The sequence below is a fragment of the Bombina bombina genome, chromosome 8 (assembly GCF_027579735.1).
Source record: "Bombina bombina isolate aBomBom1 chromosome 8, aBomBom1.pri, whole genome shotgun sequence".
In the NCBI taxonomy this organism is placed as follows: domain Eukaryota; kingdom Metazoa; phylum Chordata; class Amphibia; order Anura; family Bombinatoridae; genus Bombina; species Bombina bombina.
In genome coordinates this window covers 138,070,901-138,098,282 of record NC_069506.1, presented here as the reverse complement: position 1 = coordinate 138,098,282, position 27,382 = coordinate 138,070,901, and the positions used below count along the sequence as shown (strand labels likewise).

Below are 27,382 nucleotides of genomic sequence, written 5' to 3'. Positions count from 1 at the left end.
CTCTCTCCCCCTCTCTTTTGCGCTCTTCGCCCCTCTCTTTTGCGCTCTCTTTCTCCCCCTCTCTTTTGCGCTCTCTCTCCCCCCTCTCTTTTGCGCCCTCCCCTTCTCTTTTGTGCACTCTCCCCCCTCTCTTTTGCTGTTTCTCTCCCTCTCTTTATCCCCCCTCTTCTGCTCTCTCTCTCCTCCTCTCTTTTGCGCTCCCTCCCCCTCAGTTTTGCGCTCTCTCTCCCCCTCTCTTTTGCGCTCTCTCTCCCCTCTCTCTTTTGCGCTCTCTCTCTCCCCCTCTCTTTTGCGCTCTCTCCCTCCCCTCTCTTTTGCTCTCTCTCCCCTCTCTCTTTTGCGCTCTCTCTCCCCTCTTTTGTGCTCTCTCTCCCCCCTCTCTTTTGCGCTCTCTCTCTCCCATCTTTCGTTTGCGCTCTCTCTCCCCCTCTCTTTTGCGCTCTCTCCGCCCTTTCTTTTGTGCTCTCTCTCCCCCTCTCTTTTATGCTCTCTCTCTCCCCCCTCTCTTTTGTGCTCTCTCTCTCTCCCCTCTCTTTTGCGCTCTCTCCCCCTCTCTTTTGTGCGCTCTCTCCCCCCTCTCTCTCTCCCCCCTCTCTCTCCCCCTCTCTCCCCCCTTTCTCTCTCTCTCCTCTCTCTCTCCTCCCTCTCTCTCTCTCTCGCTCTCTCCTTCCTCTCTCTCTCCCCTCTCTTTTTATCTCCCCCTCTCTCTATCTCTCTCTTCTCTATCTTGCGTGAGAGACCGTGCCCGGCCATGCCCCCATCACACCCGGTCACGCCCCCTTCAGGCCCTTCCCGGTCAGCCACGCCCACTTCATGGCTGGCCATGTCCACTTCTGTCGCAGCTCAGGTAGGGACTCAAAGGCCAGGTGTGTTTGTCCTCGTGCTGTCTCTACGCTGCATGACAGCTTCGGACAAACACACTTGGCCTTTTATTATATAGGATATATCACCTAAAAACATGTATGCAGATTAGTTGAGTCAAATAGTATCAAATAAACTGTCATATGTTGTTTTATATTCATTCATAAAACATTACATATAAACTGTTCACATAACATGGTATTGGTAAAAATCACCAAATCTGGAATTCCAAAAAACAGAATTATTCTGAAAGCTAGACTTTTTCATTAATATTTTTTTTAAATAAAATTAGTAAAATGACTATTTTTCCTCAACAGCAAGCCACAAACTTCTTTGTCTGCATATGCAAATCATTATGATTGGCTGAAAAGTTTTTCTTTTTTAGTGGAGAAAGATAATCTTAATATAGTAATAGCTTTGTGTTTGTACGCTAATCTGAGAAGCGGGTTTTCAATTGGCAAGTGAAGACGCCAACCTACCTACGCCAAGTGACCGCACTAAGAAGGAAGCACTGGAAGTTCCATCTTAGTTGGCGGATGACGTGCTGTGAAGGTCAGGTACGGCTAGAATTAGTCTTGCACCCCTGTCTGGATGTTTTACAACATTGACAATTGTCTCTACTAACCATCTGATGATATGGGAAGTTTGGTGGTACCTTTGAGATCTGTACAAGTGATTTTACTTTGTCACGTTAACATCTTGCTTTATTTGGAATGTAGAGAGAACTGTGACTGTACACCGGTGCGTGTCGAATGACACTTGAGTGCCTGGTTCTTGATTGATTATGGACTCTCTGTATTCATTGTTACTTTTGGGGCCCCTCCTTGACCTATACATGCACTTTGGATTGCAATAGGACCGATTTTTTTTCTGGTCGGCTGTATTATATTGAACTCATATATTGTATTTCCTAGGTGATGGTCTCATTTAGTATTGAGACTTTAGAGTTTCCACACAGTTTGATGTTGGTATTTTATATGTTTTATTATCATTAGTATGTACGTTTTGTGACCTTGGTGGGGGTTGAATTTCCTACTTGCTCCCAATAAGCTCACACTTTTTGTAATAAAGCGCAAGTTTATCATCAGTGCATCCTTGGTCCTTCTTTGACAAATACTTTTCATGGTACTTGTTCTTTCCTAATATATTTTTTGTTATTGTTTTTTGGCCTGCTTGCACCTTTGATTAGAGCATTAGAAATTGTCAGGTGCACCTCTATTTTTATTATTTTTTGTTTCAATTAATATAGTAATATATTTATAAAAAGAAATTATATCAATCTTGATTATGTATTTTATGTTTATTTTTGATGCATACAAAAAATACAATACCTCACAAACTCTTTGCTACAGTGAAGTGAAAGCCTGTTTAAGACACCCGAGAGATAGAAATAACTTTCATATCTGCAAACAATGCCTGATCAGCCAATCAAAAGACAGCCTTTAGTGTCCAGTCTGTAGCAGATGTAACTCTCTCATTGCATGTTGGATTGCATTATGTACCCAGAATGCATTGCTGGGAATGGAACGTGATTTTAATAAACAGTGGCTCACTACTGGTGTGTGTGAAGTGTATGTATGCATGAATTCCTTTGCTCTGTGTGTTATGTGGTAGCAGGGTATGTCTGGATAGTAAGGCCAATATTGCCACATTTAGTCGCTGCCTGGTTGTTATTTATTTTATGTTTCACTCCTAAATTTTATGTCAATCCCAATACAGCCTCCTTCATAATGTAAACTCTTTTTTGTGGGACCTAGAGACCTATGTTAAAAATATTTAGTATAACATGCTCCCATTGTCCACGAATAAAGCACTAGAATTGTGTCCTCGGTTTAAACTTTGTATAAGTTTACAGTTTCGTATTCAGTTCTTTGGCAAGAGCTATAATTACTTAAAAAAACAATTATTCACTTACACTGACACCAATACATTCAAAAATCTTTAATCTCCACAACTGCAGATGACTGAAGTACAAAACAGTCCTTCTTTAAAACTTATGAGGATCTTTAAATAACGTGCAAAATAATTGTCCAGTAGTGGATAAAGCTCTTAACTCTGCATTTTCACCAGCACTAATTTAGTGTTGCAAAGTTTACAACAAGTTGATTTGGTTGGGCCTTAGACATGATAGTGGACAGCTCTTCATGGACTTGGAAGGTTAAGGTATGGGAGGGAAGGTGAGTGTAAAGCAGGTTTAGTATTTTTGTGTAAAGTTGTAACTTTTAAGGTGTGATTGGCAGACTTACTTTTTATAAGCAAGCTCCAGAATATTTCAAACATCTTTTTATTTTTCCCTATAATAACAGCAATTCGCACTGTGGGGTAGGGTTATTTGAGCTAGCCTATGTAAGCATGTGTGTTTAGTTTTTGTCTCCACTCAGAAAGTGGTGGTTCGTGTGGCCTAGCAAGGTTCGGATCCCATATTGGCCATAGTATAATGATACTCTCTTGTTGCTGGAGGTCTTAGCCCTTCTTGACTGAGAGAGAAGATAAGAGGAGTGATCCCCAGGCTGAATGGGAAGGGTGCATTCTGTAGGTGGTGACCAAGGGTAAACCTGATTAGGAAGGTGAGAAGAACTCCTTGCAAAACAATGCACTAGTGACAAACCCAAAGCCTTATCCGATTGGTTGTGCATCGCAGAGACACAAACCAATCAGATTATGCAATAACAGCCAAGGGCAGATACGCTCCAGAGAGTTCTGTTCTAATAAGAGCTTTAAACACTGCAACTGCCTCTGGGAACCTAGCCATGGGTCCCACCCCCATGACGTGCTTTTAAAGGTTCTAGGACAGAATGCATGTGCAATGGATAATAATCTGCCTGTGCAATGATAAATGCCGACAGCGTATGCAGTCGGCATTTATCGATGTGCGGCGGACATGATCGCTACATCGGATCATGTCTGTCCGGGCTTTCATAAATCGGCCCCAATGTCTAGTCAATAGTTTTTAATGCAGGCGTTTAACTTAATGAATAGTATTAATTCATATGATCCCATTTAAAAAAGTATTGACACACAATGTTCCCAACTAGGAAATTGTTCCCTGCAAGTGGGCAATATATGCTGTTCATCCACTATCTGCACTTATCATTGCTCTCACATGAAAGGAAGGCTTATCAATCACCCTAAAAAAAATTGTGTTTGGTGTGTTTTAACTCTGCCACCTCTTTAGTGGCTGAGAGGTTCAATGAATGAATGCTGCTTCTTATAGGGACAGTCTAGTCAAAATTAAACTTTAATGATTCAGATAGGATATGCAATTTTAAACAACTTTCCAATTTACTTTTATCATTAAATTAGCTTTTTTCTCTTGGTATTATTTGTTGAAAGCTAAACCTAGGTAGGCTCATATGCTAATTTCTAAGCCCTTGAAGGCCGCCTCTTAGTGCATTTTGACAGTTTTTTTTACAGCTGGACAGCGCTAGTTTACGTGTACCATATAGATAACATTGTGCTTACTCCCATAGGAGTCAGCACTAATTGGCTAAAATTCATGTCTGTCAAAAGAACTAAGATAAGGGTGCAGTCTGCAGAGGTTTATATACAAGGTAATCACAGAGGTAAATAGTATATTAATATAACTGTGTTGGTTATGCAAAACTGGGGAATGGGTAATAAAGGGATTTTCTATCTTTTTAAACAATAAAAATTCTGGAGCAGACTGTCCCTTTTACTTATGGAAAGCAAGCTTAGCGCACCTATACCTCATTGGCTTCAGAAAAGTCCCGCCTGATTAATATATAGAGCCCATAACTTGAAATTAATTATTTTATATAATTTTATAATTAACATATTTAAAAGTCGACACGTTTCATTTTTTCCCCATTTTTATTAAACCAAAAAAAGCTTTGTTTATTAATAATAAAGCCCCCACCCCCCACATACATAAACAGCAAATATATGCGATTAAAACAGGCTAAATTTAGTTTCAAGAAGTTAATACATTTCTGTAGAAAATTGCTGAAATATAATTTTTCATGGATTAAAATAATGTTTTTAAGGTATCCCAGTACATGGTATACAATTTGTTTGTGTGTATGAGTATAAAGCATATAAATAAATCAGTTATTTTTAAGTTTCACATGGATTAGATTTTCTTTGAATTTGAAAACTTTGGGAAAAGTTCTGAACTGCTCTTTGCAGGGGAGTTCTAATGAATTCAAATAAGGGCTGAAAAAGGGATATTTTGTATCTCAGTAGAAAAAAAAAGTAGTAAACACCTTGTAATTACAATACATTTATGTTTTTCTGCTAAAGAATAACATATAAGCCATGTCTTACTTTTAAAACAAATTAAAATCCTTTTTTTCTGCAATTATTTTATAATAGTTAAGCTCGACCCATCATTTAGGTAAAAACAAAAAGGTGCCTCATAGTGTAGATTTTGTGATCTATGAAACAGATAAAACAAATCCCAAATGGGTCACTCACAACTAAGATAGCACTATACAGTATATAGAGGGATATAGTTGTGTGAGGAAACTCCTCGTCTTTGAGCTGAGAAACGCGTTGTATGTTTTTAAATAGATTAGCTGTACACTGATGTTCTATTCAAGTTTTTAGTACTTTTATCAAGTTTCAGCCTACTGTTTGTGGAAAGTGGGTGATGGAATTTTCCGAATTGCCTGTGGATGGATATCAGACACTCTCTTGTCTAAGGAGTAATTCCCCTGGTGGTTGTTGCCGGGAGCATCAGCCAGCTGGTTGCCTATTTGCTGTATACATCTATAAAGTGCCATCTTACTTGTGAGTGACCCATATGTTTTGTTTTTTATCTATTTCATAAATCACATACTCTACATCACGAGACGCCCTTTTGTTTTTATTTGTATATACATGTTGGTTTCCTGCACCTTAAGAAAAGGATCTGCCCTGGTGAATTTGATTCTTCTTCTGGATCAGATACAGGGATTTTTCTTTTATTTAAAGTATTGTGTGTAGTATAGGGCCCACTGTTCACTTTGTATACAAAGTGCCTTTGTTGTTTCAACCCACCATTTGCCTTATTTGGAGGAGCCAATCTGGGCTTCAGTCAGCAGACTATCGATCTAGCCATGGTCATAAAGTTAGTATAAAATGCATTTATTTGCAGTTGTTATCAATTAAAGTCAATTAGGGACAAATATCTAGTAGAATTAACCTTGGTAAGTCAGTGGTTGCATTTCAAGTTATAAGTATTTGAAATTGCTAAATTTTCAGAGCTAAATTACATGAAAATGAGGCAAAATAAATAATAAAAATATAAGTCAAAGTAATTTCATTATGCATAAATAAATATTTTATATGCAAATCTCAAGGTTTTTATTGTTCCTTTAAAAACTAACAGCTAGATTACGAGTTTTGCGTTATGAATCAAATTGCATCGTTATGGCCTATAATGCTTCATTTTCCTTAACGCTGCTATTACAAGTCTTGTCGGTATAAGTGTACCGCACACCTTTTAGCCAGTCACGCAACATCAGTACTGTACTTTTCAATGGGACTCCCTATAGCACCGGTATTACGAGTTTGCCTCGTGGGGGTGGTGGGTTTTACTGTTGGGGGGTGTTTTGTTTTTTTTACAGGTAAAAGAACTGTTACCTTTTAAGGGCCATTGGTAATTTATTGTAGACTAGGGTTTTTTTGTATTTTGGGTGGGCTTTTTTATTTTGATAGGGCTATTAGATTAGGTGCAATTCTTTTTTATTTTTGATCATTTGTTTCTTATTTTTTGTAATTTAGTGTTTGTTTTTTTATGTAATTTAGTTATTTTTATTTTTAGTAATTTTAGTGTTTCTTTTTGTAATGTTAGGTTTTAGTGTAAGGCAGGTTAGGTTTTATTTCACAGTTAAGTTTGTATTTATTTTAACTAGGTAGTTAATACATAGTTAACTATTTACTAACTAGTCTACCTAGTTAAAATAAATACAAACTTACCTGTGAAATAAAAATAAAACCTAAGCTAGCTACAATATAACTATTAGTTATATTGTAGCTAGCTAAGGTTCTGTTTTACATGTAAGTTTGTATTTAGCTTTAAATAGTTATTATTTAGTTAATAAGTGTAACTTTAGTTTAGCTCTATTGTAATTATGTTAAATTTAGGGTTACGTTAGGGTTAGGGTTACGTTAGGGTTAGGTTTAGGGGTTAATATCTTTATTATAGTGGCGGCAACATAGGGAGCAGCAGATTAGGTGTTAATAGTTTTATGTAGGTGGCGGTGATGTTGGGGGTGACCGATTAGGGGTTAATAACTGTATGTAGGTGGCAGCGATGTGGGGGGTGGCAGATTAGGGGTTAATAACTGTATGTAGGTAGCAGCGATGTTGAGGGTGGCCAAATAGGGGTTAATAACTGTATGTAGGTGGCGGCAATATCGGGGCGGCAGATTAGGGGTTAATAACTGTATGTAGGTGGTAGCGATGTCGGGGGTGGTTTAGACTCTGGGTTTATGTTAGGGTGTAAGGTTTAAACGTAACTTTTTCTTTCCCCATAGACATCAATGGGGCTGCATTACAGAGCTTTTCATTTCACGATCGCAGGTGTTAGGCTTTTTTTTTGCCGGCTCTCCCAATTGATGTCTATGGGGAAATCGTGCACAAGCATATCAAAGCAGCGCTTGATTTTGGTGCGGTATTGAGCTTAACTCAACCATATCGCCCGCACAAGCCTGCTTTTTTAAAACTTGTAATAGCAGCGCTATAGGGAGGTGAAATAACACAGTTTTTGTGGCGTCATTAAAATCCCAATAGCGCTCAAAACTTGTAATATAGGTGTAAATCAACTAATTGCAGTTGTTTGCAGTGCATTTTTATTTTAGTAGAATCAAGCTTCCATTTTAAGATGAAGCATATAGGACAGAAAGTAGGGATGGGCGAATGTTTCGCAACATTTGAAAAACGGTATGGATTTTAACACATTCGTTCATTCGAATCGAATTTCGAATGTATACATAACATTCTAACATTCGATTTTTGAATGTTCTGTTTAAAATTTTATGATTACATTCGAAAATATTCTTTTCGAAAAATTTGAATTTAGATTGTAATAGTATTTCTAATGCTTTCTTTAAATGTAATTTTCGAATTATGCAATATTCTATATAGAAACATTTGAAATTATATATTTGTATCTATTATGTATCAATTTACTAGATTCCCTCCATACCACATGAACTATTGAACTTCTGAATAGTATTTGTTAAAGTGAATGTAAATTTTGATGCTAAAGTGCCCGGTTTTTAAAACTTCGATTAAAAACAGGGGCACTTTAATTCATCAAAATTTTCATTTTACTCCTGCTGTGAAAAAAAACTTACCTTTTAATCTTCACAGCAGCTCCAGCTTCCTCCTCCCGTTTCAAAGCCTCTTCCTGGGTCTAAAATGAGGCATCGGCTTCCTCCAATCACAGCAGTGAATCAGACACTGAATCCCCCGGGGGGGAAGCTGTGATTGGAGGATGACCTATCAATCATTTCTGACATCAGAAATGGCTTGTGAGACCGGAGCAAGCTGGAGCTGCTGTGAAGATTAAAAGGTAAGTTTTTTCTCACAACAGGAGTGAAATGTAAATTTTGATGAATTAAAGTGCCCCTTTTTTTAATCAAAGTTTTAAAAACCGGGCACTTTAGCATCAAAATTTACATTCCCTTTAAATAGAATGTTAAATTTGAAATTTCGAATGTGGACATTCAATATAATTATAAACATTCGAATTTGAAAGTGACATTCGAAAACTGTAAATAACATTCGATTATAGAATTTTTAAGAATTTTCGTTCTTATCAACATTTGGATTTAAAATTCGAATTTCGGTAAGAACATTCGTTCTACATTCAAAATTCGAAAATTGACACTTTCGCCCATCCCTAACAGAAAGAACAGAGAAGCCATTGTTCATTTCTTTGTGTAAACGCCCTTTACATATTTTATCTGCTATTTCTACTTTAAGGATAGCCTTATTATCTTTAGACATTGTGGCTGAAACAGATACCTTGTCGTTGCTAACCTCAATACTCTGAGAATCACTTTTTTTAAGCTCAAGATACTGATATGAGGCTGACGGCATTTTGCGCTGATACAAATCCTGAAATTGACGTTTATCAGCTGTAACGGTTTCATTAGTGATCCAGATACCGAAGGTGGTCTTGTAGAAATTATAGTCAAAAGGATTTGAGAACATTATAACAAGAGTATTTTCCTGAAAATGATAGACAAGTAATCCAACGCTGCCACGGAGTGCCATAGGTGTTTTCACGAATATGCAGTTTTCTGTTGTTCCAGGAGAGACAGTAGGGGGCGGTGGTGACAGCACATAGCCACTATAACAGAATGAGCTGCAATATTATAAAACATGTTAAATTAATTTATACAGTTATGTAGAGTTTTAGGATATCATTATATAAAACAGTTGTCAAAAATATTACTTGCATACCTTAAAGACATAGTCTAGTCAAAAATAAACTTTCATATTTCAGATAGGGCATTTCATTTTAAACAACTTTCCAATTTACTTTTATCATCAAATCTGCTTTGTTCTTTTGGTATTCTTTGTTAAAAGCTAAACCTAGGTAGGCTCATATGCTAATATCTAATCCCTTGAAAGGCTGCCTCTTATCTCAGTGCATTGTGACAGTTTTTCACAGCTATAGGGCGCTAGTTCATGTGTACCATTGGAGATACCTAGGAGTCAGCACTAAAATGCAAGTCTGTCAAAAGAACTGAAATAAGGGAGCTCTCTGCAGATGCTTAGATACAAGGCAATCACAGAGGTAAAAAGTGTATTAATATAACTGTGTTGGTTATGCAAAACTAGGGAATGGGAAATAAAGGGATTATCTATCTTTTTAAACAATAAAAGTTCTGGAGTAGACTGTCCCATTATTCACTTTTATTTTATTTGTTATATTTGCGAAGTAATATATGTGGATGTTGCGCTGAACTCTACAATACGTTGCTTGCTGTAAACTTACCAATTAGAAATGTATTTGCTGTTTTAAGAAGTGATACATTTTACACTTAAAGGGACATTCCAGTCAAAACGGAAATGCTCATAGACGAATTGCATCTTAAAATAGAAATAGATTTACAATACAGATATAATGACAAAAATGCTTCTAGTAAAAGTTTTCACTGTTTTAATACTAGCATTTTTCTCTGCACGTGCATAGCTAGATGTTCTCTGTGCACCAGCATTTTAAATACTACAAATGCTCAGTGCACCAGTGGGGCTTGTATCATGTCAGCAGTTATGCAAATTGAGGCATTACCAGATGATACAAGCACCTTAGGCTGTCTGCCCAAAAGCTGTTTTTAAAATGCTGGTGCACGGAGCATATTTAAGTACACTCTTGAAATAGCTGTAGCTTTTAATAGAAGCTAATACAAGTAATGCTTAATAGAAGCATTTTTTGCTAATACAAGTATACTGTAAAAATGCCTCTATTCAAAACTGAAACTGCACTTGTGTTCATTTCAGTTTTGCCTGGAATGTCCCTGTAAATTTCTGTAAATTTCTGTCTAGCCACATGACTCACTATTATTGCTAAGTAAACGCTAGTGTGTAATCTATATATACGAGTGATGTATTCGGTTATTTTTATGATATTATGGCCTCTATTTAACAAGCTCCACATGGAGCTTGGAGGCCTCTGTTTCTGGCAAGTCTTCAGACTCGCCAGAAACAGCAGTTATGAAGCAGCGGTCACAAAGACCGCTGCTCCATAACGCTATCCGCCTGCTCTGAGCAGGCAGACAGACATTACCGGAAATCAACCTGATCGAGTACGATCGGGTTGATTGACACCCCCTGCTGGCGGCCTTGTGAGCTGCTGGTGCAATGCTGAAAACGGCGAGCGTATTGCTCGCCGTATTCAGCGAGGTCTGGTGGACCTGATCCGCACTGTCGGATCAGGTCCGACAGACCTTGATAACTAGAGGCCTATGTGTGTTTTTTTTTCTCACTGTTTGTTCTTCTTTCTATGTGTGTCCATATTCAACCAATGCTTCTGAATTTATGGCATGAATTTGTCTCTTAAATATTTTAAAAGAGATGTATTAAATGTTTTCCTCATTAAGCCAAACTTCTGGATAATGACTATTTGTTTTCTGCTCTACTGCAGTGACGTGCGGTGACATCAGAGGCTGGTGAGGCAGTGGCTAGAATTAGGATATGCCTTCATTCTTTAGATATCCTTTGTTGAAGAAATAGCAATTCACATGGGTGAGCCAATTGCATGAGGTATCTATGTGCAGCCACCAATCAGCAGCTACTGAGCATATAGATTATATATAGATATTAGATATGTTTTTCAACAAAGGATATCAAAAGAATGAAGAAAAGTAGATATTAGATGTAAATTGGAAAGTTATTTAAAATTGCATGCTCTTTCTAAATCATGAAAGAAAACATATGGTTTTCATGTCCCTTTAAATGGTGTCTTAAAAAACTGGTCAACTTAGTAAACATCTGATTTTAGTCTAAAGGATTGTAACAGAAACTCTTGCCAGATAACAAAATGCTTGCTCTAGTTTCCCTGCTGTGCGATCATGACATGTATCATTCTGTATAGGTGTATGTGTGTGCAGTATAAGTATACTGTAGGTGAATGTATAGTCACTGTATTTGTATGCGCCTGTATACGTATAGATAGTGTATGTATATGTATAAGTATACTGCATGTGTATGTATTCACTTGGTGCTAAAAGAGGATGTTACTGTTTTAATGCACATTACAATATTTGCATGTCACCTAATTGCTAGAAACACTGATAGCCTTCAGTTTGGTTTTGCATTATAACCCAGACTGAGAAACCCTGGCACATAATGATTCTGAGTGAGTGAGCACTAATGGAAATATATAATTTAATCACACATATGAAGAAAAAATCAACAGATTACAATATTTTTACAAGAAAAAGTACAATTAAAACGAACAGGAAAGGCATGTTTGTGCACTCTTCACAAGGATAGAGTGCTTATTGGCATAAACCTACAAACATAAACCCAAAACAATTGGAATATCCTTAAAAAAATCATTTTAAAATATCCTATTTTACATGCAGGAAAATAAAAAACGTATTTAAGCAGCTGTCATGTGTTATGTATATACTGATAAGGAACACACTAGTCACTGACCTGTGTGCTGTGCTGTTTATTTACACTGAGCATCAGTTTATTCAGGGCTGAATCTGGACCTGGTTAAGTACTAACACAGGAAAGCTGCTTAAATATGTTTTTTATTTTCCTGCATGTAAAATAGGATATTTAAAAAAAAAAAAAATTTTTAAGGATATTCCTATTGTTTTGGCTTTGTAGGTTTAGGCCAATAAGCACTCTAGTATCCTTGTGAAGAGTGCACAAACATGCATTTCCTGTTCATTTAAATTGTACTTTTTCATGTAAAAATATTGTATTGTAATCTGTTGATTTTTTCTTCATATGTGTGATAAAATGTATTATATATTTCCATTAGTGCTCACTCACTCAGCATCATTATGTGCCACTGCCAGGGTTTCTCAGTCTGGGTGGTTAGGTTACAATGCAAAACCAAAATGAATGCTAGTATAGTAGTATCATTGTTTCTAGCAATTAGGTGTCATGCAAATATTGTAATGTACATTAAAACAGTAACATCCTCTTTTAAGACAAAGTGAATGTTAAAGCAGGAAAATAACACAGGGAATTATATGCATAACAAGATGATAGGGTATCAGATTCAAAACCAAAAATGAATCTACGTATCATCTATTTATATAAACAAGCAAATATGTTTAGTTAATTGCAAAAAGGTAAGTAAATAAACCACAAAGAACTGCTTAATTCTAAATATTAATACTAAACAGTAAGGTTAAAAGAACGTTAGATGCAAATAAACCAAAATCATCTGATATTATTCCTTATCTGTTGCAGTCTGGCAGATATGAACGTTTGTTAAAATAATAAAGAAATACAGACAGACCTTGATTTTAGAGCAGTGTCCCTGATTTCGAGCATGGAGTTGCCATAAAGTAGTTTGAATGCAGGGCTACAGAAAGCAAACAATGGCTGCGGTATCCATATCGAGTTAGCGACAGGACGCTGTGCAGTGCATAACAGGTTAGGCCATAGCTCTGAAAATCACAACCAATTGTGAAAGCCTAGTTCACAAGTTGATCGCAGACGCACAGACTTCTGGCATTCACTTCAGCAGAGCAGGGCCGGACTGACACGCCACACACTTCTCTCTCAGCAGCTCCCTCCTGGCTCCTGCTCTCCTTCCCGCCTGAAGTCTGTGTCCGTCGGCGCGACCGTGACGTCACACATACTCTTTCACTGAGCTCAGCAGCCCAGCAGGCACGCCTCCCCGGCAGCGCTGATGCTGATTGGCTGTGTGATCCAGCTCCATCATGAAGGCGGTTTTGAGAACCGCCTGCATTGGAGCTTAATGGGGGCCCGGCAAAACACCACTGGGTGGCGCTTGCTGCTCTAAAGCTGAGCAGACTATATTCAGATCCATTGTTGCGCAATTTATGGAGGGCAGTGGACCGGCTCACTGCCTCCTCCTAATTGCGCAACATGGATGATGAATTTTATTTTGCAGCGCAAGCGCAGTAGGATCGCAATGCAAATAATTAAAATAATGCCAATGAAGTGGGTAATCGCTGGCAGGGGGTGGGGGGGGGTGAGGGTACCCTTGGGGGTGGCCCAAAAAATAAATAAGAAAAAGACAAAAAATATATATATTTTTTAATAAACATTATTTGAAATCTTTCTTCTCTGATTGGACAGGAGAGGCGCCGCCTCCCCTGCCTCCTATTACTGCACGTCACTGCTCTACTGTATATGTAACCATCCATTATTTCAACCTTTCATGCTGTGTTAAGCAAATAACAATTCTGTATACTGATATGCAATTCCAGGATTATAATATTCTAATTTGCAGTGGCGTCACTAGGGTTGGTGTCACGGTGTCACCCGGTGCGGTAAGTTATGGTGTCACCCCCCCCAGAAAGCAGACACACACAAAAACACAGGCACACACACATACAAACACTCAGACACACTTAAAAACACACTCAGATGCACACACAAACACTCGGAAACACACTCAGTCACACAAAAACAGTCTGGCACACACACACAAAAACACTCAGACACACACACAAAAACACTGAGACACACACACACACACATAAATACACTCAGACACACACACAAAAACACCCAGACACACACACACACACACACACACAAAAACACTCAGACACACACACACACACACACAAACAACTTTCCAATTTACTCCATTAACAAAATTTACACTTTTTGAGTCACCTGCTCCTACTGAGCATGCGAAAGAATTCACAGAATATACGTATATGCATTTGTGATTGGCTGATGGCTGTCACATGATACACATACTTAGGTATCTCTTTAACAAAGAATAACATGAGAAATAAGTACATTTGATAATAGAAGTAAATTGGAAACAAGCGCCTAGATTTAGAGTTCTGCCGTAGCCTTAAAAAGCAGCGTTAAGGGGTCCTAATGCTGCTTTTTAATGCCCGCTGGTATTACGAGTATGGTAGGTAAAGGTGTACCGCTTCCGTGACTTTTGGCTACCACAAATCCCCTTACGCCAATTGCGTATCCTATCTTTTTAATGGGATTTGCCTAACGCTGGTATTACGAGTCTTGGAAGAAGTGAGCGGTAGACCCTCTACCGCCAAGACTCCTACCGCCTAAAAAAGTCAGTAGTTAAGAGCTTTATGGGCTAACGCCGGAATATAAAGCTCTTAACTACAGTGCTACAAAATACACTAACACCCATAAACTACCTATGTACCCCTAAACCAAGTCCCCCCACATCGCAAACACTATAATAAAACTTTTTAACCCCTAATCTGCCGACCGGACATCGCCGCCACTATAATAAATGTATTAACCCCTAAACCGCCGCACTCCCACCTCGCAAACACTATAATTAATTTTACTAACCCCTAATCTGCCCCCCCAACATCGCCGCCACCTACCTACAATTATTAACCCCTAATCTGCTGCCCCCAACGTCCCGCTGCTATAATAAAGTTATTAACCCCTAAACCTAAGTCTAACCCTAACACCCCCCTATGTTAAATATAATTTAAATACATCTAAATAAAATTACTCTAATTAAAAAAATTAATCCTATTTAAAACTAAATACTTACCTATAAAATAAACCCTAATATAGCTACAATATAACTCATAGTTCCGATCAGCCAATAGAATGCGAGTTCAATCCGATTGGCTGATTGGATCAGCCAATCGGCTTGAACTTCAATCTGATTGTCTGATTGAACCAGCCAATCAGATTTTTACTACCTTAATTCCGATTGGCTGATAGGATTCTATCAGTCAATCGGAATTCGAGGGACGCCATCTTGGATGACGACACTTAAAGGAACCGTCATTTGTCGGGAAGTCGTCGGCCGAGATGGAAGCTCTGCATCGGATGTCTTGAAGATGGACCCGCTCCTCGCCGGAAGGATGAAGATAGAAGATGCCGCCTGGATGAAGACTTCTGCTGGATGGAAGACCTCTTCTGCCCCGCTTGGATCAAGACTTCGGCCGGATGGAGGACCTCTTCTGCCCCGCTTGGATGGATGAAGAATTCGGCTCGGCTGGGTGAAGACGACTCAAGGTAGGAAGATCTTCATGGGTTAGTGTTAGGTTTTTTAAGGGGGGTTTGGGTGGGTTAGAATAGGGGTATGTGGGTGGTGGGTTGTAATGTTGGGGGGTATTGTATTTTTATTTACAGGTAAAAGAGCTGATTACTTTGGGGCAATGTCCCACAAAAAGCCCTTTTAAGGGCTGGTAAAAGGGCTGATTACTTTTGTAATTTAGTATAGAGTAGGGAATTTTATTATTTTGGGGGGCTTTTTTATTTTATTAGGGGGCTTAGATTAGGTGTAATTAGATTAAACTTCTTGTAATATTTTTTTATTTTTTGTAATTTAGTGTTTGGTTTTTTTGTACTATATTTTAGTTTATTTAATTGTATTTTAGTTTATATAATTGTAGGTCATTTATTTAATTAATTTATTGATAGTGTAGTGTTAGGTGTATTTGTAACTTAGGTTAAGATTTATTTTACAGGTAATTTTGTAATTATTTTAACTAGGTCGCTATTAAATAGTTAATAACTATTTAATAGCTATTGTACCTAGTTAAAATAAATACAAAGTTGCCTGTAAAATAAAAATAAATCCTAAAATAGCTACAATGTAACTTTGGGGGATATGTATCAAGCCGTCAACCTCAAATACGCTGGAATTCCGCAGTGTATTTGTGGCGAAGCTGATTCGACCTAGTTATCAAGCCCTACACACCGGCAAAAGTAGAATTTTGTGACGTAAGCTACGATCCGACACAGATCGATTCTTACGTCACTCCAGATGTGCAGAACGCAAGTTCGGCACAATCTGACTACTTTTGCTAGTTATCAAATAACTAGCAGGTACGCTCTGCACTTTTCCGGCCCAGCATACCTGGTTTTCAATCCGCCGCCCTAACATGTACCCCGAGTCTAAACACCCCTAATCTGCCCCCCTACACCGCCGCAACCTATATTAAACATGTTAACCCCTAAACCGCTGCTCCCGGACCCCGCCGCCACTATAATAAATATGTTAACCCCTAAACCGCCGCTCCCGGACCCCGCCGCCATCTACATAATACCTATTAACCCCTAATCTGCCCCCCTATACCGCCGCCACCTATAATAAATTTATAAACCCCTATCCTGCCCCCCCTACACCGCCGCCAACATAATAAAATTATTAACCCCTAAACCTAAGTCTAACCCTAACCCTAACACCCCCTTAACTTAAATATTAATTAAATACATATAAATAATATTACTCTTATTAACTAAATTAATCCTATTTAAAACTAAATACTTACCTATAAAATAAACCCTAAAATAGCTACAATATAACTAATAGTTACATTATAGCTATTTTAGGATTTATTTTTATTTTACAGGCAAATTTCAATTTATTTTAACTAGGTACAATAGTTATTAAATAGTTATTAACTATTTAATAGCTACCTAGTTAAAATAAACACAAATGTACCTGTAAAATAAATCCTAACCTAAGTTACAATTACACCTAACACTACACTATCATTACATAAATTATTCATATTTAAAACTAAATACTTACCTGTAAAATAAACCCTAATATAGCTACAATATAATTAATAATTACATTGTAGCTATTTTAAAATAGCTACAATGTAGCTATTTTAAAATAATTCCTAACCTAAGTTACAATTAAACCTAACACTACACTAGCATTAAATAAATTAAATTAATTAACTACAAATACCTACAATTAAATATAATTAAATTAACTAACTAAAGTACAAAAACAAACAAACACTAAATTACAAAAAATAAAAAAAGATTACAAGAATTTTAAGATAATTACACCTAATCTAAGCCCCCTAATAAAATAACAAAGCCCCTCAAAATAAAAAAATGCCCTACCCTATTCTACATTAAAAAGTAATCAGCTCTTTTACCAGCCCTTAAAAGGGCTTTTTGTGGGGCATTGCCCCAAAGTAATCAGCCTGTAAAAAAACATACAATACCCCCCCAACATTACAACCCACCACCCACATACGCCTACTCTAACCCACCCAAACCCCCCTTAAAAAAACCTAACACTAACCCCCTGAAGATCTCCCTACCTTTAGTCGTGTTCACCCAGCAGGGCAGAAGTCTTCATCCAAGGGGCGCTGAAGAGGTCTTCTATCCGATAGAAATCTTCATCCATGCCGCATCTTCAATCTTCATCCATCCAGAGCGGAGCCATCTTCAAAGGAGCCGACGCGGATCCATCCTCTTCAACCGACGACTAGATGTCGAATGAAGGTTCCTTTAAATGACGTCATCCAAGATAGCGTTCCTCGAATTCCGATTGGCTGATAGGATTCTATCAGCCAATCGGAATTAAGGTAGGAAAAATCTGATTGGCTGATTCAATCAGCCAATCAGATTGAAGTTCAATCTGATTGGCTGATCCAATCAGCCAATCAGATTGAGCTTGCATTCTATTGGCTGATCGGAACAGCCAATAGAATGCAAGCTCAATTAGGGGTTCATGTTAGGGTGTTAGGTGCAGACATAGAAAGTGTTTCCCCATAGGAAACAATAAGGCTGCGTTAGGAGCTTAACGCTGCTTTTTTGCAGGTGTTAGGTTTTTTTTCACCCGTCTCAGCCCCATTGTTTCCTATAGGGAAATCGTGCACAAGCACGTTTTTCCAGCTTAGCGCTACCGTAAGCAGCGCTGGTATTGAGAGTAGAAGTGTAGCTAAATTTTACTTAACGCTCACTTTTCTGAGGCTAACGCAGCCATTCAGAAAACTCGTAATACCAGCGTTGTTTAATGGGAGCGGCAAGAATTAGCCCCGCAGGTTTTTACCGACAAAACTCTAAATCTAGGCCAAACATTTTTAAATTGTATGCTCTGTCTGAATCATAAAAGAGAATGTTTGGGTTTCAAATCCCTTTAAGGCTAGAATACATGCATAACAAGACACATGTATTACATATTAAAATAAAGTATCACACACACACACACACACACACACACACACACACACACACATATATATATATATATATATATATATATATATATATATATATATATATACACGTATAAATTAAATGTAATGTATAGCTTTATTATTTTGAAATATTTTTTTAACACTGATTTAAAGAAATATGGTATATGAAAAGGTGTTGGACTGGGAAGGTCTCAAAAGTGTATATGTATGTATGTGTGTGTATTTGTATGTGTGTGTATTTTTATGTGTGTATGTATATATGTGTATGTATGTGTGCACATACTAAAAACACACGCTTATGTACACAAACATTTACATACACATATACTGTACATAGTGCACACATCACCGAATTTGTAAAACAGATGTTCCTGTCATGAGAAAAAAACAAACTTATATTTTATGCTGGTAAGGCACATCCCTGTAAACCAATAAAGTAGTGTGAGTTCTGCCAGTAATTAATGCTGTGACACACTGCAAACGGAGCGATGTGCAGAGTGGAGTGCTAATTAACGCTCCAGCTCAAACTTTAAAGGGATATTAAACCCAATTTTTTTCTTTTATGATTCAGATAGAACATGCAATTTTAAACAACTTTCTAATTTACTCCTATTATAAATTTTTCTTAGTCCTCTTGCTATCTTTATTTGAACAGCACGAATGTAGAGCTTAGGAGCCAAACCATTTTAGGTTCAGAACCCTGGAAAACTCTTGCTTATTGGTGGCTACATTTAACCACCAATCAGCAAATAAAGATACCAAGAGAATAAAGAAAAAATAATAATAGGAGTAAATTAGAAATTTGCTTAAAATTGAATTCTCTATCTGAATCATTAAAGAAAAATCTGTGTTTAGTATCCCTTTAATTATGCAAGAAGTAAGCTTTTTGTGCTTGTCGGTTGCGCTGGTATTATGAGTTGAAAGTAAACTGTTTTCGTTTAAGCGCTAACCCGATGAGCGCAAAAAGCTGAATTTAGCATATCGAGTGTGAGTTAATGGATTCCCCCATAGAAGTTAATAGAGAAAAAAAGTGAAAAAAACACCCTACTCTCGCGCAAGCCTAATTGCATATTTTCAAGTGCGCTAACCCAACATGAATATATGAATTTTTACATTCCAATGTTCTTCACATATAAGAATATGCTCTATTTATTCATAAGCAAATATTTCTATATATATATGATGTTTTTTGGTACAATATATCTATACCTATATATACATGGTTACATATAGGTATAGATATATATATATATATATATATATATATAAATATATATATATATATGAATATCTATTTATAAATATTTAGAACATATTCTGCTATGTGCAGAATATTAGAATGTCAAATATTTATAGTATATATACACTATAACACTTTATTAAATATGAATATTGCATACATATGTTTTACATGTTTTCATCTACTTAAAGGGACAGTCTAGTCAAAATTTAACTTTCATAATTCAGATAGGGCATGGAATTTTAAACAACTTTCCAATTTACTTCTATTATCTAATTTGCTTAATTCTTTAGATATCCTTTGTTGAAGAAATAGCAATGCACATGTGTGAGCCAATCACACAAGGCCTCTATGTGCAGCAACCAATCAGCAGCTACTGAGCATATCTAGATATGCTTTTCAGCAAGTAATATCTAGATAATGAAGCAAATTAGATAATAGAAGTAAATTAGAAAGTTGTTTAAAATGACATGCTCTTTCTAAATCATGAAAGAAAAAAATTGGGTTTCATGTCCCTTTAACTGCAAAGGGCTCCAATGCACGTATTTATATGTCTCTATATGTGTACATATTTATTGTCTTAAACATATATACACATATAGATACATATGTACACATATAGAGACATAGACATATACTGTATATATATATATATATATATATATATATATATACACTGTATATACATACATATACAGATTTAAACATGTAAATCTCAATGATAAATCCATTTGCTTGCCTCTTTTTTTTAACCCCTGTGACCTCATATCTTTGAACCTTTATAACTTTTGTGTGCAATATATATATATTTTTTAATAATTTTTATTAGATGGTGTTATTATGTATGTAACGGTACTTTGTAAAGTATTTTTGTTGTGTTTTGTGCAACATTTTTGTTTCTCTAAACAGTTAACCAGACCTCTGAAGTTACGGTAATCATTCTAGCGTAAATTGAGATTGCCCTCAAGCGATCATATTTACTTTCAACTCGTGATACGAGTGGTAAGCCCAACGAGCGTAAACTTCTGCAATAAACCCCTTATTGCTTGGGTGCAAACTTTTGCGCTCTACTCGTAATGTGTCCCTATCTGTTTAAGGGAGGGGTGTGGACCTATCTTCAGCTCGTGAAAAGCAACAACCTGATGGAACGTGAATGTGTCAGCACCCTAACCACAAAGGCTTGTCTTTGTCTGACAATAAAAAATATAAAAGCAAATAAGAAATACAAAAGCAATGTTTCTCAAATGAAAGTTAGACTGAAATGTGAAAAAGTCCCTTCTTATAGAGCCGTACGTGACAGAACCCTGACCACAGAAATATGACTAACAGTTAAAGGGTTTTAATAACAGACACAACTTCCTTATATACTGAAAGGGTCAGCTGCAGTAATTATGTAACATAAAAAAAATGATGCTGTATATATATTACTAAGAGAAGAAGAAAAGTGATAAACCTTAGCACTTAGGGTCTATGGACTATGGAGAGCAGAAAACAAACAAAACCAGCCAAGCTTTTATTAAAATAATTAAAAAATAGGGTAACAGAATTGAAAACCTGGGATAAGTGTATAGCACTCTCAGTGATGATAGTATGTGGGGAAGATTTATTAATTTTAATATTATGTGCCACACAGTTATATAATCCCCCTTTGCAACGAATGATATTATGATTGAACCTTGCATTGACTATACACAGTAAGTTCTACTGCTGATTGCACAGTATAACAATTAAATTATATTTCTTAATATACTCTTCTTATATAAACATTAGTAAACTGTTTTCACTTGTCATGTGAGCAGTTAATTGAATCATAAAATATGAACAATTGCTCGTGCAGCATGCTGCTGCTATGGATATAAAATTAGATATAAACAAAGTTTTACTGCAGGTAAATTGCACCAAATATAAAAACGCTAAGGACTAACGATCATACACGGTTATTAGGAGTACTTAAAGGGATTCTGAACCCAATTTTTTTCTTTCATGATTCAGATAGAGCATGACATTTTAATCAACTTTCTAATTTACTCCTATTATCAATTTTTCTTCATTCTCTTGCTATCTTTATTTTAAAAGCAGGAATTTAAATCTTAGCAGCCAGCCCATTTTAGGTCCAGCACCATGGATAGCGCTTGCTTATTGGAGGGCTTACATTCACCAACCAATAAGCAAGCATAACTCAGGTTCTTAACAAAAAAATGGGCCGGCTCCTATGCATCACATTCCTGCTTTTTAAATAAAGATAGCAATAGAACGAAGAAGAATTAATAATAGGAGTAAATTAGAAAGTTGCTTAAAATTACATGCTCTATCTGAATCATAAAATAAAAAATTGGGTTTAGTGTTCCTTTAAATAAGGTAATTCCTTGTGCAGCATAATGCTGCTAGCTATCAAATCTATTTTTGACCAGTATATTGGATGGCTGACACGCAGCCTTCCAAAAATTATTAATAGTAATAATGCAATCAGACAGCAATGATTCTGGTCCTATTGTGAGAGTGAAAGAAACACTGGCCCATTAAGAAATACCTGGGGCTCGATCCGATAAAAATCGTCGACCGCAAAAGCTGGCGACGCCAATATTTGCGCTGGTTTGGTATCACATATACGGCGTAACCTAGAAGTTACGCGCGTATATTTCTGCCGTCGCCCGTAGTTTTTTGGGCCATAGGCAGGTATACCAAACCAGCGCAGTTTGGTATCCAATATACAGCGTAAGGACTTACGTGGCAAATATGGAGAAATCTTACTCCATTTTCACCTCGCCACAAAAAGCAGCCGTAAGAAGCCTTACGCTGACTATTGGAGCCCCGTAACTCCCTAAACTAGCTGCTAAATAAACCTAACACCTAACGCATGCGCAATGTCTATCTAGCTGTCAACCGCGATCTGCTAAATAAAACCTAACACCTAACGCATGCGCAATGTCTATCTACCTGTCAACCGCGATCCCCCGCCGCAATCCCTAATAAAGTATTTAACCCCTAAACCGCCGCCATCTACATAAACTAACCCCCTACTGTGAGCCCCTAAAACCGCCACCATCTAACTGATCTATCCCCTACTGTGAGCCCCTAAAACCGCCACCATCTAACTGATCTATCCCCTAATGTGAGCCCCTAAAACCGCCACCATCTAACTGATCTATACCCTAATGTGAGCCCCTAAAACCGCCACCATCTACCTGATCTATCCCCTAATCTGACCCCTTACACCGCCGCCAGCTATATTAATATTATTAACCCCTAATCTAATATCCATAAAGTAATAAGATCTATTACCAGCCCTTAAAAGGGCCTTTTGCGGGGCTTTGCCCCAAAGTTAACAGCTCTTTTGCCCTATAACTTGCCCTCCCTACACCGCCGCCACCTATATTAATGGTATTAACCCCTAATGTAAGCCCCTTACACCGCCGCCATCTATATTAAAATTATTAACCCCTAATTTAATCTACCTACCCCGCCGCCAGCTATATTATCTATATTAACCCTAAGTATATTATAGTTAATATAGTTATTACATTATATATATTAACTATATTAACCCTAATTATATTAGGGTTAATATAGTTAATATAGTTACTATAGTATTTATATTAACTATATTAACTCTATCTAACCCTAACACCCCTAACTAAATTCTTATTAAATAAATCTAATTTATATTATAAACTAAAATATTCCTATTTAAATCTAAATACTTACCTATAAAATAAACCCAATCGCCTAGATTTAGAGTTCTGCGGCCAAAGGGGTGCGTTAGCTACGAGTGCTTTTTTCTGGCCGCACCTTTTAAATACCGCTGGTATTGAGAGTTCACAGAATGGCTGCGTTAGGCTCCAAAAAAGGAGCGTATAGCATAATTAACACAACTTCAACTCTCGATACCAGCGGTGCTTACGGATGCGGCCAGCTTAAAAAACGTGCACGATTCCCCCATAGGAAACAATGGGGCTGTTTGAGCTGGAAAAAAACCTAACACCTGTAAAAAAGCTGCGTTCAGCTCCTAACGCAGCCCCATTGTTTGCTATGGGGAAACACTTCCTACGTCTGCACCTAACACTCTAACATGTACCCCGAGTCTAAACACCCCTAACCTTACACTTATTAACCCCTATTTTGCCGCACCCACTATCGCTGACCCCTGCATTTTATTATTAATCCCTAATCTGCCGCTCCGTAAACCGCCGCTACTTACATTATCCCTATGTACCCCTAATCTGCTGTCCCTAACACCGCCGACCCCTATATTATATTTATTAACCCCTAATCTGCCCCCCACAACGTCGCCTCCACCTGCCTACACTTATTAACCCCTAATCTGCCGAGCGGACCGCACAGCTATTATAATAAAGTTATTAACCCCTAATCCCCCTCACTCCTGCCTCAATAACCCTATAATAAATAGTATTAACCCCTAATCTGCCCTGCCTAACATCGCCGACACCTAACTTCAAACATTAACCCCTAATCTGCCGACTGGAGCTCACCGCTAATCTAATAAATGTATTAACCCCTAAAGCTAAGTCTAACCCTAACACTAACACCCCCCTAAATTAAATATAATTTAAATCAAACGAAATAAATTAACTCTTATTAAATAAATTATTCCTATTTAAAGCTAAATACTTACCTGTAAAATAAATCCTAATATAGCTACAATATAAATTATAATTATATTATAGCTATTTTAGGATTTATATTTATTTTACAGGTAACTTTGTATTTATTTTAACCAGGTACAATAGCTATTAAATAGTTAAGAACTATTTAATAGCTAAAATAGTTAAAATAATTACAAAATTACCTGTAAAATAAATCCTAACCTAAGTTACAATTAAACCTAACACTACACTATCAATAAATTAATTAAATAAAATACCTACAATTATCTACAATTAAACCTAACACTACACTATCAATAAATAAATTAAATACAATTCCTACAAATAAATACAACTTAAATAAACTAACTAAAGTACAAAAAATAAAAAGAACTAAGTTACAAAAAATAAAAAAATATTTACAAACATTAGAAAAAAATTACAACAATTTAAAACTAATTACACCTACTCTAAGCCCCTAATAAAATAACAAAGACCCCCAAAATAAAAAAATGCCCTACCCTATTCTAAATTACAAAAGATCAAAGCTCTTTTACCTTACCAGCCCTGAACAGGGCCCTTTGCGGGGCATGCCCCAAAGAATTCAGCTCTTTTGCCTGTAAAAAAAAACATACAATACCCCCCCCCAACATTACAACCCACCACCCACATACCCCTAATCTAACCCAAACCCCCCTTAAATAAACCTAACACTAAGCCCCTGAAGATCTTCCTACCTTGTCTTCACCATGCCAGGTTCACCAATCTATCCAGAAGAGCCTCCGATGTCTTGATCCAAGCCCAAGCGGGGGGCTGAAGAGTGACGTCCATCCTCCGGCTGAAGTCTTGATCCAAGCGGGCAGAAGAGGACATCCGGACCGGCAAACATCTTCATCCAAGCCGCATCTTCTATGTTCTTCAATCCGATGACGACCGGCTGATCTTCAAGACCTCCATCGCGGATCCATCCTTCTTCTCCGACGACTTCCTGACGAATGACGGTTCCTTTAAGGGACGTCATCCAAGATGGCGTCCCTCAATTCTGATTGGCTGATAGGATTCTATCAGCCAATCGGAATTAAGGTAGGAAAATTCTGATTGGCTGATGGAATCAGCCAATCAGAATCAAGTTCAATCCGATTGGGATGTAGACTGTAGGCAAAAGAGCAGTTTACTTTGTGACAAAGCCCCGCCAAAAGCCCTTTTAAGGGCTGGCAAAAGAGCTGAATTCTTTGGGGCATGCCCCGCAAAAAGCCCTTTTAAGGGCTGGCAAAAGAGCTGTTACTTTGGGGCAATGCCACGCAAAAAGCCCTTTTCAGGGCTATTTGTAGGGTTAGACTTAGGTTTAGTGGTAGGGATAGTTTAGTATTTTAGGGGTTAAATAATTTAATATAGATGGCGGCGGGGTAGGGGGATTAAATTAGGGGTTAATCATTTTAAAATAGATAGCGGCGGGGTAGGGGCTCACTTTAGGGGGTAGGTAAGGTAGATGGCGGCGGTGTTAGGGGCTCGCTTTAGGGGGTTATAGATTTAATATAGCTGGTGGCGGTTTAGGGGTTAATAACTTTATTAGGTTGCAGCGGGGTTTGGGAGTGGCGGTTTAGGGGTTAATAACTTTATTAGGTTGCGGCGGGGTTTGGGAGTGGCGGTTTAGGGGTTAATACATATTTTATTGTTAGGCTAGTGAGGGGGGATAGCGGATAGAGGGTTAGACGTGTCGGGCTATGTTAGGGAGGCGTGTTAGACGTGTCAGGCTATGTTAGGGAGGCGTGTTAGACAGTGCGGGTGATTTCATACTTTAGTCAGGTTTTGTAGGCGCCGGCAGTTTCTAACGTGGCGCAAGTCACTGGCGACGCCAGAAATTTGTACTTGCGCAGATTTCTGGACATCGCTGGTTTATCCGACTTACGGCACTTTAGCATCTGACGGCGCCGTATATTGGATAGCTCGAGATGCGAGCTGAAACTGCATGGCGATGCGGGTTCCCGCGCTTGCGCCGCAAAATACGCCGTAAATAGGGTCGCGCCCCTGCTGTTTTCTGTTAATCCCTGATGCGTTTCACCAATTACAGCTTTGTCAAAGATCATTGACAGTCATCATAATTAAATGAATAGCTATTAACCAATAAACTACCATAGTACAGGGGAATAAGGTCTAAACGTAGTAACTTTGGTAAGTGTGCATTAATAACCATTAACGCTTTTTTACAATCAGTTTGAATATGTGTATAAAATGTATAGAATGTTGGATTTTTTTTTAGGTTTAAAGAAGAGTCACCAATTAAATAACAACAATTACATAAAGCAAAATCTAGTACAACACACAAAAGCAAAAGATATAGAGAAAAGCCTAAGTAAAACATGGTACATAATTACTTGGATATTAATAGACATGTGCATGGCGAAAAAATTCGGTTCGGTTCGGATCGATTCGGAATTTTTTGAAGTTCGGTTCGGATCGATTCGAATTCGGAAAATTATGAATCGATTTGTTTCGGATTCGTTTCGGATTCATTCGGATTCGAAGAAATTCGGCTGGATTCGGTTCGATTCGGTTCAATTCGGTTCGTAAATTCTGCATTTCGGTAAGTGTTAGGTGGGATTAGACTAGTATTATACTGTATATTAGGTGTTAACCTAACATACTGTACAATACTAGTGTAATCCCAATGGCCATCCGAATTTACGAATCGATTCGGTTCGATTTGGTTAGATTCGGAAAATTCAGCAGAATTTTAATTCGGAAATTCGGTTCAATCCGAATCGCCGAATTTTCCGAATTTCCGAATCGAACCGAAACGAATCGCACATGTCTAGATATTAATGATGACTGGCTTATATGTCTAAATGCATTCTTTCACTTAACCAATGACATCTATTTATGGTAAGTGAACAACTAATTTTTATTTTGTAATTAGTTTAATATCATGTTTAATTCTCAAATACTTTGTTGCAATTATGTAGATCAGTGGTCGCCAACCAGTGGTCCATGGACCACCAGGGTGGTCCTGGACACCATCAAGCTGGAATTAGTCTCCACTGATGGTTTCAACCCTGTTGCCCTGCAACTCCCTACAGTGCATGACTGGACATCAGTGA

At 37.5% G+C, this 27,382-nt stretch overlaps 1 protein-coding gene across 1 annotated transcript in view; it reads right to left on the bottom strand.

Moving 5' to 3' along the window:
• Positions 1 to 1,893: 1,893 nt before the first annotated feature.
• The window catches only part of LOC128638889 (uncharacterized), a 43,328-nt gene continuing 17,839 nt past the window's right edge, over positions 1,894 to 27,382 (bottom strand). The window contains exons 2-3 of the mRNA XM_053691016.1: positions 8,716 to 9,178; positions 1,894 to 2,040 (exon numbers count right to left, since the gene is read on the bottom strand). Of these exons, the coding sequence (XP_053546991.1) occupies positions 1,894 to 2,040; positions 8,716 to 9,178 (610 nt within the window). The remainder of the gene's footprint in view (positions 2,041 to 8,715; positions 9,179 to 27,382) is intronic.